The sequence below is a fragment of the Monodon monoceros genome, unplaced genomic scaffold, assembly GCF_005190385.1.
Source record: "Monodon monoceros isolate NGI ecotype Baffin Bay Population unplaced genomic scaffold, NGI_Narwhal_1 Super_Scaffold_13, whole genome shotgun sequence".
Lineage (NCBI taxonomy): Eukaryota > Metazoa > Chordata > Mammalia > Artiodactyla > Monodontidae > Monodon > Monodon monoceros.
The window spans coordinates 10,042,439-10,059,790 of NW_021703769.1; the positions used below are offsets into that span (position 1 = coordinate 10,042,439).

The 17,352-nt window shown below is 45.6% G+C and overlaps 1 protein-coding gene across 2 annotated transcripts in view; it reads left to right on the plus strand.

The window, feature by feature from the left end:
• Positions 1-17,352, plus strand: part of ATP9A (ATPase phospholipid transporting 9A (putative)) — a 128,403-nt gene that overhangs the window by 78,473 nt on the left and 32,578 nt on the right. For both annotated transcript variants that reach the window (XM_029220132.1, XM_029220133.1), the window contains exons 14-15: positions 490-702; positions 13,961-14,122. In XM_029220132.1, coding sequence (XP_029075965.1) covers positions 490-702; positions 13,961-14,122 — 375 coding nt within the window. The remainder of the gene's footprint in view (positions 1-489; positions 703-13,960; positions 14,123-17,352) is intronic.

Below are 17,352 nucleotides of genomic sequence, written 5' to 3' on the forward strand. Positions count from 1 at the left end.
GTTGCGTCTGGCATCTAGTAGATGGAGGCCAGAGAAGCTGCTAGCCATCCCACTATGCACAGGACTCTCCCCCTGCCGCCAGCCCCAAAGGAGAATTATCTCCCTCAAATGTCAGCAGTGCCGAGGTCCGGACGCCCTGGTCTGAAGCAGCAGCATCACTTGAAGTGTAATGGGGCCCCCACTCGGTCAGAGGCCCCCAGCACCACCCAAAGGAAGGCACGTTCCCAAGTTCTCAGGTAGCATCACCCACATTCACTAAGCTGTCATTTTTTTCCTCTATTTATTTTGCATTTTTGTTTTTGGCTGAACGCCCATGACCGGATCCCTGACTTGCACGCCCTCATGGCAGTGTTACTGGAGACACCCCCAGAGTGACGTGTGTTAGGGCAGCTGAAAGAGAAGCAGCGACTCCGCAGGGTCGTTCTTCTTCCCTCTCGAGGTCCTTCCGTGTCTCTGGTCATCTTCCTCGTTGGTTTCCTCTTCTCCTAGCAATCCCAGGACCCGCCCGCTCAGAAGGGCCCCGCGCTCACCACCAAGGTGCGGCGGACCATGGGCACCCGCGTGCACGAAGCCGTCAAGGCCATCGCGCTGTGCCACAACGTCACCCCCGTGTACGAGTCCAGCGGTGTAACCGACCAGGCCGAGGCGGAGAAGCAGTACGAGGACTCCTGCCGCGTGTACCAGGCGTCCAGCCCGGACGAGGTAAGCCCCGGCATGCGGGATGCCCTGCCCATTTCCCACCTGCTCCAGGTGGGGCCGCCTGTCAGGGCAGCAGGATCCGGGACGATGCTGGGCCGCTAGGGAAACAGGCTGGCAAATGCCTGCAGCCCTTGATCTTCCTCTAGAAGGAGTAGCCTTGGACTTGAGATACATCCTGAGTTAGGAAGCAGCGAGAGATCTTGTTTGTGGTTCAGACGGGCAGCGCATAAGGGGCACAGGTCCCATGAAACCACTTTCCTTTTTTAAAAAACAGCTTAATTAGGATATAATACACATACCATACAATCGCCCGTGTGACAGATACATACAGGTCAGTGGTTTTTTTAAATAGTATATTCACGGAGTTATGCAACCATTACCACAGTCGATTTTAGAATCGATTTTTGTGACACTTTTGTCAACCCAAAAGGAAGCACTCCGTGCCTGTATTCCCATAGACTCCCACCCTCCCTCCCTCCAGCCCCTGGCAACCACTGACCTACTTTCTATCTCTGTAGATTTGCCTATTCTGGACATTTCATACAAATGGAAAGATACACACACATTTTGCATCTCACTTCTTTCACTTAGCATGTATTTTCAAGATTCATCCATGTGGTAGCATGTATCTATACTTCATGCCTTTTTATGGATGAACAATATTCCATTGAATGGATAATACTGTGTTTTGTTTATCCAGTCTTTGGTTGATGAACATTTGGACTGTTGATATATTTTCTATGCATATAATATATATATATATATATATATGTATTTTCTTTGGGGGGGCTATTGTGCTATGAACACGTGTCCAGGTTTTTGCGCAGACATATGTGTTCATTTCTCTTGGTGTACGTGTAGGAGAGGGATTGCTGGGTCATGTTAAATTTATGTTTAGCCTTTTGAGAAACTGCCACACTGTTTTCTAAAGTGGCTGTACCGTTTTAAATTCCCACCTGCAAGGTATGAGGGCTCCAGTTTCTCTGCATCTTAGCCGACACTTGCCATCGTCCCTCCTTTTGATTCTCGCCAATCTAGTGAGTGTGAAGTGAAATCTCATTGTGGTTTTGATTTGTGTTTCTGATACCAAAGGTTAATAACGTTGATAACGTTGAGCATCTTTTTATGTGCTTATTGGCCCCTTTATGTATCTTCCTTGGAGAAATGTCTATCCAGGCCCTCTGCCCACTTTTAATTGTGTTATGTGTCTTTTTGTTATTGAGTTGTAAGAGTTCTTTATGTATTTGAGGTAAAAGCCTCCTGTCAGATATATTATTTCCAAATATTTTCTCCCATACTATCTTTTTTTGTTTGTTTGTTTGCGGTATGCGGGCCTCTCATTGTTGTGGCCTCTCCCGTTGTGGAGCACAGGCTCCGGACGCGGATGTGCAGGCTCAGCGGCCATGGCTCATGGGCCTAGCCGCTCCGCGGCATGTGGGATCTTCCCAGACCGGGGCACGAACCCGTGTCCCCTGCATTGGCAGGCGGACTCTCAACCACTGCGCCACCAGGGAAGCCCCCATTCTATCTTTTATGTTCTTGATGGTGTCCTTTGAAACGTGGAAGTTTTAAATTTTGATGAAGTCTCGTAAGCCACATATTTTTGTATCTAAGCATCAACTCTTGCTAAAGCTGAAAGGATTCATGTAATTCTGTGTTCAAGAGCATAGGACCTGGTAATACAGTTGCCTGTGTAGTGTTTTTTTTAAGAAGCCCCTAACTGCTTTTTCTCTTAGGGTGCCATATGATAGGAACGCCTTTTGTGTAGGTGTAGGCAGAGAACTCCCTCGCCCAGCATGAAAATGGTATCATGTCCTTTGCCCCCTGACTTGAGTGTAGTTAAGACACAGTCCATGTTTTACTAGTCTGTTAACATTTTTTTTTTTTTTTATTTTCCAGTCTTCCTTCCTTTCTTTTTTCTTTCCTTAAAAAAAACTTTTATTCTGATTATGGAAGCAATTTTTTGTAGTGTGGAAAATTTGGAAATTTCAGAAGAATATAAAGAAGGAAATGGGTTATTTGCAACTTCACTCATAAAAGATAACAATAGGTAACTTCCCTTGAGTATTTGGTACACGTCAGGTCCCATTTGACGTACTGTGTATTATTCATTAAATCTTCCCAGCGACTAAGAGGTACTGTGATTATCCCCATTTTCAGAAGAGAAAGGTCAAGGACAGAGAGATTAAATACTTAGCCTGAAGTTCCTAGTTTTTTGTTTTTTTTTTTAAGAGTTCAAAGTATAGTGGCTTTTCTTTTCTCTTATTATTTTTTAATTGAAGTATAGTTGATTTACAATATTATATCAGTTTCAGGAGTACAACAGAGTGATTTGATATTTTTAGAGATTATACTCCATATAAAGTTATTATAAAATATTGGCTATATTCCCTGTGCTGTACATTACATTTTTATATCTTCCCTGGATTTTTTTTTTTTTAGACTTTTTAATTTTGAAGTACTTTCAGATTTTTGGAAAAGTTGTAAAAGTAACACAAAGAAGTCCCCCTTACCCAAACTTTACTCAGATTCTTCAAATGTGAACACTTCTCTGCTTTTGCTTCATCTTCACCTTTGAAGAGTAAAAGCTTCAGGCATGATCCCCTTTTATTCCTAAATATTTCCTAAAAATACTTTCCTAAATATCTCCCTACAAAACAAGGTCATTTATCAGAATCAGGAAATCAACGTTGATACAGTACTGTTATGTGACTTGCAGATCTTATTAAAATTGCATCAACTGTCCCACTCACTTTTTTTTTTTTTTTTTACAAAAAAAGAAAAAAATATTTTCCCCAGATCAGTAACCAGTCCAGGAGTACACACCACGTTCAGTTGTACCGCCTCTGGTGTCTCTTTTATTTTTTAAATTTAATTTTTCTTTTTGGCCAAGCCGTGCAGCATGTGGGATCTTAGTTCCCCAACCAGGGGTCGAACCTACGTCCCCCTGCAGTGGAAGCTCGGAGTCATAACCACTGGACCATCTGGCGTTTCTATTAACCTGGCACAGTTCCTCAGCTGTCCTTGACCGTCACAGCCTTGACTCTGTTGAAGAATACAGGTTATCTGTTTTGTAGAATGTCCCTCAGTTTGTATTTGTCTGACATTTTCTTATGATGTTGACTCAGGTTATGCATTTCTGGCACTGTCCTCGGTGCAGGGTATCCGGAGACGCATGATGTTGGCGTGTCTAGGTCTCGGAGATGTTAACTTAGGTTTCTTGGCTAAGGTGGTGTCTCCCAGGTTTCCTCCTGGTAAAGTTGCCGTTTTCTGTGGCTGACTTACGTTACAGCACCAGTCCCCTAAGTGACAGGGTCAGGGCTTTAACGCAGGGAGTTTGTTTTCAGAGCCCAAACTCTTAATCCTTTTACTAAACCATTTTTCAGAAACCACTAAATATTAATTTGATATATAGCCCCTCCACTAGGTTTTCATGTATTTTTTTCGTAAAAAAAATGAGCATTTTAATATAGTTATGGGTTTTGCCTATATTTGTTCTTTTTTCACTAATATTTTATCATACCTGTTTCTCAATTTTCTTGAACATTACACAGTTTTTCAGATTCACTGCCTACGGTATGGACCCTAATGTCTTCAACTGTTCTCATATTATTGGAATTTAGGTTATTTCTATTTTTGAGCAACAGTGTTTATAAACATTTGCAGTGAGTATCCTTACACTTGCTATTTCTAGAAATGGTGTGACGGGGTTCATTAATTCACCAGGTATTTTTGAGTGCCTCCCATGGGCCGGGCACTGTGGAGTCTACGTTAAACAAGGCAGCAGCTCACACCCCTTGGGGCGGCAGGAGTGAGACAGTTGCCTGAGCGGGTTCCTTATCCCCACTGTGTGTCTGTGACACGGGACCCACAGGAGGGTGTTGTGAGGCCCTTAGTATGTGGTCAGTAAATCCTGTGGGTCAAACTGAATGAGTATGTTTAAGGCTCATGACGTAAATTACCAGAGTGCTTCCCGGGATTTTTTTTTTTTTTTTAACCATTTTACTCTTCCACCAGTGTTGCAAGGACCCCCAGTTATGATGATGACGATGATGATTTTTGTTCATTTTAAGAAGGAGGGACGGGCTTCTTTGGTACGTGAAGTGTTTTGGAGGTCTGGACTCATCTGAGAATATCCGTGAACCAGTGGTTGACGTGATGTGCGGGCAGAGGTGGGGGGAGGGTGGCACAGTGAGAACCTTTTCCAAAGGTCAGAAATGGCAGGACACTTGGGGGTGTCTTTCCCTGCCCAGTCTCTTCTTCCTCCTTTTCTGGGGCAATGGAATGTGTCCCCTGGGAGACGAGTCCTCTTCTGCTTGGTGTTTGTGGAAGAGCTCAAGCTGTGAAGCCCAGTTCCTCTGTTGACCATTGATATTTGAACCAGGCTTTTTAGGGGTGAAAAATCTGGTAACCCTTGGCCAAATTCTGAGATGGGAATTGTGTGCAGAGAGAAGGGGGAGGTGGGGGATAGGTATGGGTGAGCCTACTGAGACTTGTGCCCTGGAACCAGAAGCTTGTCATATTTGTCACCGTGTCCTAACCAGGGTTAGTCTGCTTGATCTTGCCTTTACGTTTCGGAATGGGAGGGTGATACCATTGAATGGTCCCTGTGAGAAAGGACCAGATTCTTGGTAGTTACGGACTGGGGACCAGTAGCTTGTGGGTATTTCATAGAATTTAAATTAAATGTTGGTGATCCCATCAGCACTTGTGCCTCTGGGCTCCGATTGGCTATTGACATGCATATGTGACGGTCTTTAATGCCTGTCCCACACCCCTGGTTCCCACTGAACTTTGATATATTTGTTTTAGGGCAGTGCGAAGATTTTTCCATGAAGGTAAATCTTCCATGGAATGCTTTGTGCTTTTCAGCTCCTTTTTGTTAAAGAGAAGAGCCCTTTATCTCTGCTGTTCATTAATTGCCTTTGGATTCAGATTTGTTTTGTTTTTCTAAGATTCTGAATAGCAGTTTGCTTTTTTTTAAAAAGTATTTTCTTTTGGTCTTTGGTGTCTTCACAGAGGTCGGTGTTACTTTCTTGGTTTCCTTTTCCCCACAGCTTTATTATTATTTTTTTATTACACAGTCATTTCGTGTTTATGATAGAATATATGAAAATGTAGAGAAGAAAAAAAGTAAACCATAGTCCTACTAACTGAAGGTAAAACCACTGTTAATATTTTACTCACCAGCCTTTTAAACTACTTCAGAAGATGCGTACCTCAAAATATAAATCTGTTTATGTAAATATACCGTCTGACAGAAAATAGGTTAAATCTAGTTCCAGTGAAATGTTTCAGAAAGCTGTACTGTTTCCAGATCCCTGTGGGATTCCACGTAGGAGTGGCTGGGTCTAGAATCCTACCTTTGAAATTCTATATCAATAAAACCTGGCTGGTGTGGGCAAGGTCAGTTGATGGAATACATACAGAAGCCAGTGTCCTCTTTACTTTGGAGCTCCTGGAGTAATTTCTACCAGTTGGCCTAGGATTCATTTCCTGTAACAGAAAGCAGGATTTCCTAAATTTGTTTCCTGTGCACATTCCGCCTGGGAAGCCTTGAAGTGTCTGTATTCAGCTATTGATTACAGCCTGGGGGGCACTGCCCCCACCCCCCACCCCCTGGCTGTACAGTAAACTCCCAGGGGAAATGAGACAGATGTAATCTGGCCAGAGAGAAGTGGTCCTAAGATGCTCGGGCGAGCAGGCTTCAGCCCTGACAGCATCCCATCGTTTGCAGGATATTTGGCAGTGTTGGAGGTGGGGTGCAGTGGAGGGGGGGGTCGCTGTGATACAACTCTTAACGTGTCCTTCTTGGCGTGAGTGGTCAAGGAAGTGCTCTCCTCCGAGCAGATGGAATCCACCCTGGGACTCGTTCATTTGCCTAAAGAAGTTGATAAACATAACCTGTAATTTTCACTAGGTAGTGATAACCACTGTTTACGTTCGGGTGTAGAGTTACCCAGATTTTTCCTAAATGTGGGCATATATGTAGAATTACAGTTGTATGTTTCTCTGGTACAGAATCACACTATAGTACGAGGAGGGAAGGAGGGTGAAGTGGGTTACGTCATATCCTTGAGAAAGCCAGATGGTTTTCATGGTCCTGTAGGGTTTATGTGTGCGTGCGTGTGTGTGTGTGTGCATGTGGGCACGTGTACATATGTGCACGAGTGTGGGTGTGAACACATGTGCACGTGATGTGTGCACGGCTGCTGTTTGAGCGTGTGTGGCGTGTGGATGTGCATGGGTGTGTGTGCGTGTGTGTGAGTGTGAATGAAAGTGGCCTGCTGTATGTGGCTGTGCCTTGAGTAACTCAGTGATTTCAGAGCCCTTAGTTACAAGTTCTGGGTAATGTGTAGGATGTTCTGTGTGGCCACCCCTGCTCAGGGCGCAGTGCGAGAAGTCTATCTCCATCTTCCCCTGAGGCACCCCGCCCCCTCCTTTCTCACAGTCTCTACACAGGGCCCCTCCCCTGACCTCTGCCTCCGAGCTGCCCACTGTTCTCAATATCTGAGTACCTTTGCAGAGATAATTCTTTGCATACGTTAGAATTTTCCTCACCCTTTAATTATTAACCTGTTTAAAAAATTTAAGAGCACAATTGTAAATTATAGATAAAGTTTTGCACCTTGCTTTGCGTTACTCATCCTTCTAAAGCATGTCCGTGTGTGTGGTGTCGCTGTGTGGGACGTCAGCTGAGTTTTGCTAAAATGTTGGGTTGCTGTGTGTTCTGTCATCTCGCAATGGCATTTCAAGACCTTCATTTCCACTAATTTTTCTGAAAGATGGGGGCATCGCACTACCCCTCCTTACCCTGCAGTGCAGCTGCGGGCCGTGTGTCACTGCCAGGGCGGACTTGATTAGCGGTGTGATTTTAAGCTGCACTCAGCCTCCTCGTAGGTAAAGAGGGGCTGATAACATCACACGGAGCTCATGGCCCTTAGAGAAGAGAGGGAGCCGTGAGGGTAGCGGTGATGCTGCCAGTGGTAAGAAGGGGTCACCTGTTGCTTATCTGCTCTGTTCCGGGCACCGCGTTACGGGCATCCCTTACCACCCAGAATTACTGTGATTGTGCTGTTTGCAAATGAGGTATAGATTGGCTAAGGAATATTCCCAAGGTCACACGGCTGGCGAGATTAAAACCCGCAGCTCATATCCAGAGGTGGGGCTCGTAACCCCACAGGACCACGTCCCTACCCATGGCATGATGGCTTGAAGGTGCTTTGTCAACTCACAAGTGTTGTAGACAGTGAGGCACTCGCGTTTGGGGAGCTCAGGGCGGATCCTGGGTGAAGTTCCAGAGTGTCCAATTATTTTTACCTACTCCGGTCCCCTTGGGACACCTGCACTGAGCCAGTGTTGTGTCTGGGATCTCCAAAACTCAGTGCCACCTTTTGTGTGTGTCCCTTCCCTCTTTTCTCATCTTATAAGCTTCCAGGCTTGGTGATAATAACCGTCTTCTGCCAGACCCCAGAAGCCTACCTTCTGAGCGTCTTGCCTTCACCGTCCACCTCTTCAGGATCCAGCCCTTAGAAGGGAAAACCAAAAAGGATGTGTTTCTCCGCTAGTCCACAGTAACCTTGAAATGGCCCCCTTGCAAGTGGCCGTGAGAGCGTGGGCGAAGAGCGAGTGGGTCTCTCCTCCAGACATGAGTCTGTAGATGGAGAGCATCCCTGCATCCATTAGAATGTCAGAAGCTGGGAGTAATGCAGACAGGGGTGATATAAGAAAAAGGGGTATACAGTGAAGGTACAGCTAATCTAGAAGCAGATTTTATTTTTAGTCTCCCCCCCCCCCGCACTAATTATAAGAGTAACATTAGCTTGTTATAGAAAAAGAAAAAAAAATGACAGGAAAGAAAAGCCAAAAATGTTTTGGTGTTTTTCCTACCTATTTCTCTTCTGTATATATACGATATATGTTCGATGACCTTGATTTGTTCCCTTGCATTATCCCTTTCCGGTAACTATCTATAGTAAGAATATTCTTAGTGGCTGCTCTATATTCTGCTGCTTAGATACACCACAGATTATTTTCTCTGTCTCCCAAGCGTAACATTTAGGTCGTCCCCCACTTGTGGCTGTCGTAAATAATGTCATGATGGAGAGCCTCGCTCATTCAATCTCTCTGTACATCTCTCAGCATGCATGAAAGGTCCCAGTTGTCTCATTTTGCATTTTCTTAACGCTGTTGTAAAGAGTGAGGATAAAAACCGTTGGGGAAAGGTAAGCCCGTGGCCTTGAGGGGGGCTGGCAATCTCCCGTCCCTTTGCAGCCTTGGGGTTTCTTTTTCCTCCATAACCACATCCCTGTCGGTCCCCTGAATGCCTCCTCGTGCCTGAGCCTCAGCTCCAGGCTTCAGACAATGCCAGCATTCAGATGTGTGCACGATGGAGTGTGGAGTGTTGACCCAGAGAGATTTAGGAGGCTGGTGGGGCTCTACCATCACGTTGCCAGGGCCTTGGACCTGAGGGTGAGGTCAAAGAACAGCGGTCGGGAAATTAAGGAAAAAATCCTCCATCAATGTTACGTATTAACCACTGGGGTAGAATTTTGAAAGAAGATTTTGGTTGCTCAGAAGATAGGGGTCCTGTGTCAGGCAGGACTATGGGATTTTGGGGGCACTGTAGAAAACTGTCAAATGAGCCTTCCTTGGTATTAGCTCATCCGCGGCCATACATGCAAAAGTCCTGTCCCGTATCACATTAGTATTGGTCCAGAATGGACTTAAGTAAATAGTCGTTTCTAAGTGGCTAAACTTTTATGGAGATGATGCCATTCTTCCTTTTCAAATACTTGTTTTTAGCAGAGTTAAGTCCCAAGAGGCTGAATTTCAAGTATAGGATCAGGAAATTCGGATCAGGGAGTGGCTTTTTATTCTACCACCTTGTCCACTGATGCTTAAAAGTAGCAGGCTCGGGCTTCCCTGGTGGCGCAGTGGTTGAGAGTCCGCCTGCCGATGCAGGGGATGCGGGTTCGTGCCCCGGTCCGGGAAGATCCCACATGCCGCGGAGCGGCTGGGCCCGTGAGCCATGGCCGCTGAGCCTGCGCGTCTGGAGCCTGTGCTCCGCAGCGGGAGAGGCCACACCGGTGAGAGGCCTGCGTACCGCAAAAAAAAAAAAAAATGTAGCAGGCTGTTTTTTGTTTGCTCCATGCTGTGTTTAAAAGAAAAGCAGCAATATTTAAAAATCACTCAGTGTTCTATAAAAATCAGCTTCTCCTGAGAAAGATCAGATCTGGAAAGACTGGGCCCAGTTTCGACCTGGCAGCCGTTAGCCCCCTCCCCCAAGCCCTGTCCCTAGGTGGCCGGCCCTGCCCCGGTCCGCTGTCTGCCCTGCTCCTGTTGGCATTCAAACCTGCAAACCACCATGTGGCACATTTTGGAACCTATTTCTTAATAAAGTAAAGAATACCTAGGTCTGTGGGTATTTATAAGCTTGAAAGGCCTGGCTTCAGGCAGACTGGCCATTCTTTATAAGCCTGGGTGTTTATCTGATTGAATGCCCCCAAAGAACCGTTTTAATCAGATAGCAGATTCATGCATGTTCTTGTATTTCATATGCATCCTGCTTTTGACAGGAATTCAAGGCTCTTTAGCCTGTCTGGCGTAATTCCCAAGCACACATTCCCAGGTACAAAGGGAAGATTATTAAAGCTTGTCACAGGTGGTTCATTGCTGACCAACAAATGATGAAAAAGCCCTTTCATGGACAGCTCTGACAAGAATTCTTCAGATGGGCTTTTTTTTTTTGGAGGCGGAAGGGTGGAGTAGGAGGCTCTTTTTTTAATTTCCTGACCCAAACCAGACGCACAGCTGACTCGTGGAGCCCAGATCCCCCGCTCCGGCCCTTTCTTGGTTTCTAGCATTTGCTTTTGCCTCTCATTTATTTGTTCATTCATTTACCTTTTACGAGGTTTCTTTTTCTGCTGCTCTTCTGACCTCCGGGTAGTCTGACCCGACGCCCCCTGAGACCCCAGCTCCGGCTGTTAAGGACAGCGAGGCTCAAGACCCTGAGATTGGGGACTTCCCTGGCGGTCCAGTGGTTAAGGCTCCACGCTTCCACTACAGGGGGGTGCGGGCGGCCGTAAGAAAAAAAAAAAAAGACCCTGAAATCCTTTCTGATTTGGCAATACAGGATGATTCCTTTGAATTGAAGCTCAGACCCTCTAGCAGAAGTAGCCTCATTTACATCATCTTGTTTCAGGAAGGGATGGAGTCGTCCCACCTGACCGCTGAAATGTTTGTCCCTGCTGCTGTTGAGAAGGATTAGTGAGCTCCCCAGTTCTAAACTGCTCTCTTCTCAGTAGGACCTGGGGGATTTTATATGTTGTGGTAGAAAGCAGCTTTAAATTAAAGCTGACTTAATGTTAAAGTTGGAATAAGGGAGTGTAAGGTGAGAAAGAAAGGCCCCCCTGCAGGGCTCATATCCTGTTGGAATCAGCCCCCAAGGGGACTTGTGAGGTTTTGATTAGGACCTTGGACCCAAGGGGTGGGAGGTGGGAGATGGGAGGTGGGGCAACCAGCACAGTCAAAGTAGGTTCCTTAACTCCCTCGAGGGGTTTGCTGTAGAAGAAAGCATGGTTAGAAGATGTTTCCATTCAGCTGTAATTCATGCTTCCCCGGGAACACTTGTCACTGTTGATCATTTCAGATTCATGGTTCAACTTCCCCTCCAACACAGTCCTGTGGGGTCCGCGGCAGGGGGACCCAGGCTGGCCAAGGCCAGAACTGCCTCTACGGCCCTGAAAGCCACTTCCCGTTCTGGAGTTTCAGATCCTTTCTTGATTGAAGTTAAGAACAGGCTTTGGGGGAATTAGTGTATCTCCTTGAAGCCCAGTATTACAGACTCTTCACATCTTTTCAGAGCAATTAAATACGTTTTTAAGGGGTGAAACAACAGCTGTTTAAAAGCAAGGATGAAAAAATCTTTTCCCTGGCGGTCGTGTTGGAAAGCATCCCAAGAAGAATTTCCTTTTTCTTTGTTACTAAACTGGTATGTAGAGGAGGATGTAAATTTAGTCAAGCTACGTATTTGTAATAATCTCGTATTGTGTTGGGATATTTATTTACTTAATTAAAATTAAAAATATTAAAAATAAAAGATGGGGCTTCCCTGGTGGTGCAGTGGTTGAGAGTCCGCCTGCCGATGCAGGGGACACGGGTTCGTGCCCCGGTCTGGGAAGATCCCACGTGCCGCGGAGCGGCTGGGCCCGTGAGCCATGGCCGCTGAGCCTGCGCGTCCGGAGCCTGTGCTCCGCAACGGGAGAGGCCACAACGGTGAGAGGCCCGCGTACCGCAAAATAAATAAATAAATAAATAAAAGAAGTGCGTGTACACACTAAAATATTTCAGTAGTATATAGAGAGAAGAGTGAAGTAATTTCTCTTCATGTGTATCATCCTATAAGCGTTTTAGTGCATGTACCCAAAGTTTTTAATATTTATATGGATGGGATTTTTAAATTTATATCAGTGTTTACTGATCTGTTCATTTTAAACTTGGAAAGAAGATTGTTAGCAAATAGGACAGGCCATATTGAAATTCAGAGTGATTAGATGAAACAACTATATGAATGAGTTTCCAAAGACTTATGCAGGTTAGTAGCAAAACAAACAAGACCAAACTTGATTAGCCCTTTCTTTTGGAGGTGGAGGTCAGTGGGGATTAGGAGGTGGGCACCTTTGGGAGCTGTTACTATGCCTACCATGCCCCCCGTCAACTTTCTAACGGTGACAGTGAGTCGGGTGACCGGGCACACCCACTAAGGATGCACCGATGTGTGTGCACCCGTGTTTAGAGAAGAGGCATTTGGATGGCCCGGGATTGGCACTTTCCCTTGGGCTACTTGGGTCGGCTAGACACAGGATTCGATCTCATCTCAGCCCATGGTAGCTGCCTGCCGAGAGCAGCTCACCTGGCCTCTCTGACTCTGTTTCTTCATCCGTCGGGTAGAGCTGCTTGGTACTTCCTGCCTCCACGGGCTGTGCTGACAAGTAAACACGATGACCTTGTGGTTCGTACGCTGTAGGCTCTTTGTACTTACCCCTCTCTCCCCCCCACCCCATGGCGCAGCCCCCTTCCTGTGGCAGTGGCGGTGAGGGCTTGGTGGTCTCCCCTCCCCAGCTCCCCCTTCTGTCCCCGCCTTTTCCACTCCTATTTCCTTATTTCCTTGAAGACCCCAGACCAGATTCATCTGTAGACGTGTTTTATTTTCTTCATGGGCGCTTAAAACGTGCAGCTTAGTGGCTTACATTGAAAAGTTAGAGATCTCAGGGACAAGGTCAGATTTCTGGTTTTTCTTGAGAAACTGGAAGCTCTGGCCACCCTGGGTCCGCATTCCCGCGGGGCAGCCTCCTTCAGAGGGGGCACTGGCTCCTGCCTGCCGCAGTTCCCACTGGTCTGGCCCCTGTCTTGGAATTTGCATCCTCCATGCCTTTGACTGGAAGTGAAGCAAACCTTGCTCGGGCTGTGAGAAGATTCCAGCTGGTGACAGAACCGTGGTCCTAGGAAGTGTAGCGGGTGGTGGAGGATCCAGGTTCCTGCCTAGCCTGCCGTTGCCCCGGAGCATCACCTCAGGCAACTTAATGAGCTTCCGCAAGCCTCAGTTTCCTCATCTGTACAGACCAGCGTTCTCCCCGTCAGTACTGCCTGCCATGTGGGGTGGGGTGATTCTCTGTCATGGGGGCTGTCCTGTGTGTTGTAGGATGTTTAGCAGAATCCCTGGCCTCCACCCACGAGATGTCAGTAGAAAATATCCACCCCCTCCTCAGTTGTGAAGCCAAAACTGTCCCCAGATGTTGCCATGTGCCCCTTGGAGGGCAGAGCTGCCCAGTCGAGCACTGCTGTAGATGCCCTCCTGGCTGAGTGTGTGTGAGTTTAACAGGGAGCCTGGAGGTGAGTCGCCCCACCCCGGCGTCATGCTCCTGGCTTCCCCATGTTTGTGGTTGGCCTGGTGCTGCTCCTTCCAGACGTGATCTCTGGTTGTGCTGATCCTTGAGCCTGTGCGGTTCTCTCTGCCACAGCCCTGGCGCGTGGCCTGCTTTAGGGCCCAGGAGAGACGGCAGCTGTGAGCCCGGAGCCCCCGCAGGCCTAGAGGGGCGGGGGCGGGGCTGTCACCGGCCAGCACGACCTCCTCCAGGGATGCAGGCCCTGCTCAGCCTCACCTGTCTCTGCTCCCCCGTCCACCTTTATGTTCATTTGCTTGACCTGTGAACCAGGATCCTCGGCTGTGTATCTGACCTTCGACCCTTGTCACATTTAGGTGGCCCTGGTGCAGTGGACCGAAAGTGTGGGCTTAACACTGGTGGGCCGTGACCAGTCTTCCATGCAGCTGAGGACCCCTGGTGACCAGATCCTGAACTTCACCATCTTGCAGATCTTCCCTTTCACCTACGAAAGCAAACGCATGGGCATCATCGTGAGGGTGAGTTGTCTTTTATTTATAATTTAAAATGGTTAAAAAAAAAAACAAACCTGCCTAAGTCTGCTGTGTATGTCCCTGTGGCTGGACATTCTTTCTTACCCCTTTCTTTATTGTATTATTGCCTGTCGTTCAGACTAACAAGAGGATTTAATTCCCTCAGAAGAAAGAGAATTAGTTCATCAGTTGGACGGATCTCGGATAGCTTTTGGTTAACCCACTTCCAGAGTGAAAGGTCTAATGAGTGTAGATTGACCATTTCTTGGTAATAATACGTTTCTCACTGTATACTCTTTCGTTTAATTAAATGTTATTTTCTATTGAGGTGACATTCACATGACATAAATTAATCATTTAAATGTGTAATTCAGTGGCATTTAGTACATTCACAGTGTCTTGCATCCGTCACTTTGGTGGAAACATTGGCATCACTGCAAAAGGGAACCTTGTATCCATTAAGCGGTCACTCTCCATACCTTCTTCCCCGTAGGCCCTGGAAACCTCCCGTCTCCTTTCTGTCTCTAGGATTTACCTATTCTGGGTATTTCATATAAATGGGACTATACAATATGTGACCTTCTGTATCTGGCTCCTTTCACTTAGCATAATGTTTTAGAGATTCATCCATTTGTAGCATATATACATACTTCATTCCTTTTTATGACTGAGTAGTATTTCATGTTGATTAGCCATTCATCCATCAGTGGACATTTGGGTTGTTTCCACCTTTTGGCTATTGTGAATAGTGTTGCTATGAACATTCGTGTATAAGGATTTGAGCATCTGTTTTCAGTTCTTTTTTTTTTTTTCCCGGTACGCTGGCCTCTCACTGTTGCGGCCTCTCCCGTTGTGGAGCACAGGCTCCGGACGCGCAGGCTCAGCGGCCATGGCTCACGGGCCCAGCCGCTCTGTGGCATGTGGGATCTTCCCGGACCGGGGCACGATCCCATGTCCCCTGCATCGGCAGGCGGACTCTCAACCACTGCGCCACCAGGGAAGCCCTGTTTTCAGTTCTTTTGAGTAGATACCTAGGAGTGGAATTGCTGGGTCCGTTTCCCAGTTGCTGGATAATTCTATCTTTTAACTTTATGAGGAGTCGCCAAACTTTTCTACAAAATGCTGCACCATTTATAGGGTTGGCCAAAAAGTTCGTTCAGGTCTTTCTGTAAGATGTTACAGAAAGACCTGAACAAACTTCTTGGCCAGCCCGATACATTCTACCAGCAGTGTATGAAGCTTCTGGTTTCTCCATATCCTCATCAGTGCTTGTTATTTCCCTTTTTTTTTTTCATTGTAGCCGTCCTAGTTGCTGTGAAGTGGTATTTCATTGTGGTTTTGATTTGCGTTTTCCTAATAGCTAATGATGTTGAGCATCTTCTCATATACTTATTGACCACTTGTATTCTTCCTTGGAGACATGTCTGTTCAAGTCGTTTGCCCACTTTTGCAATGGGTAGTCTTTTATTGTTGTAAGAGTTCTTTACGTAGTCTGGATACTAGATCCTTATCAGAGATATGACATACAAATATTTTCTTTCATCCTGTAGCTTGTCTTTTTGCTTTCTTGATAAAATTCTTTGGATGCACAGAAGTTACTAATTTTGTCCAATTTATTTTTTTCCTCTGTTGCTCTTGACTTTGGTGTCACATCTGAGAGTCCATTGCTAAACCTAAGGTCATGAAAATTTACCCCTGTGTTTTCTTTTAAAAGTTTTTGTAGTTTTATCTCTTTAGATCATTGATCCATTTTGAGTTATTTTCATATATGGTGTGATTTAGGGGTTTTAACGTCGTTCTTTTGTGTGTGGATGGAGAGTCGTCCCAGCACCGTTTGCTGCAGAGACTATTGTTTTCCCATTCAATGGTCTTGATACCCTTGTAATTAGATATTTTCGGTGATTTTTCATTCATACAGTCACAGAAGTTACTGGAAAAAAGTGTCGTGATCACTCAACATCGTCATTTTGGCATTAATATTTCAGATTTTCTTTTTATATTTTTTGAAGCTTTTACTGAAGTACAGCATACAAAGAGAAAAGTGCAAACCTCAGGAGTGTACAGCTCAAGTGTTAACAAAGTAATAAACACAGTGTCGCTTGCATCCCGAACAAGGAACAGAATCCCTCCCACCATCACCCCAGCAGCTCCCTCGTACCTCTTTCTGGTTACTGCATCCTTTCTTCCCACGAGGATATAACCACTGTCCCATTTCTACCACTGACTGATTTTGTCTCTTTTTGAACTTTATATAAAGGAAACTGTACAGTAGATACCCTTTTGTGTTTGAGTTCGTTTGCTCGAATTTATATTTATGTGTTGATCCACACTTTTGCATGTATTATAGTTTAAAAAATTTTTTAAACAAAGAAAACATTGTGCATTCAATTGAAATCCCATCTGTCCTTTCTAGATGTCCTTCCTCTTCAGTCTACCCCAGGTTTATCACTCCTATGAATTGTAAAATACTATTATCAGACACATTGGGTATAAATAATATGTATTATGGTTTTCATGTTTTTATTCTCTCTATAAAGTGTCATTGTAGTATATATATTATTACTCCACATCCTAATTTTTGTTTAACATTTTACAAAAAGCTTTATTTATGTTGATGCATGTAATCCCACTTTATTTCTCTTAGCTGACTTGTTGTATTGCATTGTGCAAATATACCTCAGTTCCTTCCGTCTGTTGCCATTCCCTCTTGATACACGTTTAGGTCATTGCCACTTTTTTTGCCGATAGAAAGACCGCTGCCATGTGTAGCCTTGTCTGCTGCAGTCTCCACTGTACATATGTCCGTGTTTTTCTGTGGACTACACCCAGAGGTGGACTTGCTGGGCGGTAGAATATATACATCTTTAACTTTACCAGGTTTTTTCAACTTTTTCTCCAAAGTGCTTATACTAATCTTAGTCCCACTGTTTTTCTACATCCTCACCAACACTTGATAGTGTCGGACTTTTAAAATCTTGCCAATCTGAATTAATACCTTGTTTTCCTATTTGCTCTTTTACTCGCACTTTCCATTCTGGGAAGCCTGGAAGCCCTGTGTTCATAAGCCACTCTGCTCAGTAGTTCTTAAACCTGGCTGATAGGGACTTCCCTGGTGGCGCAGTGGATAAGAATCTGCCTGCCAATGTAGGGGACACAGGTTCGAGCCCTGGGCCGGGAAGATCCCACATGCCGCAGAGCAACTAAGCCCATGTGCCACAACTACTGAGCCCTGTGCC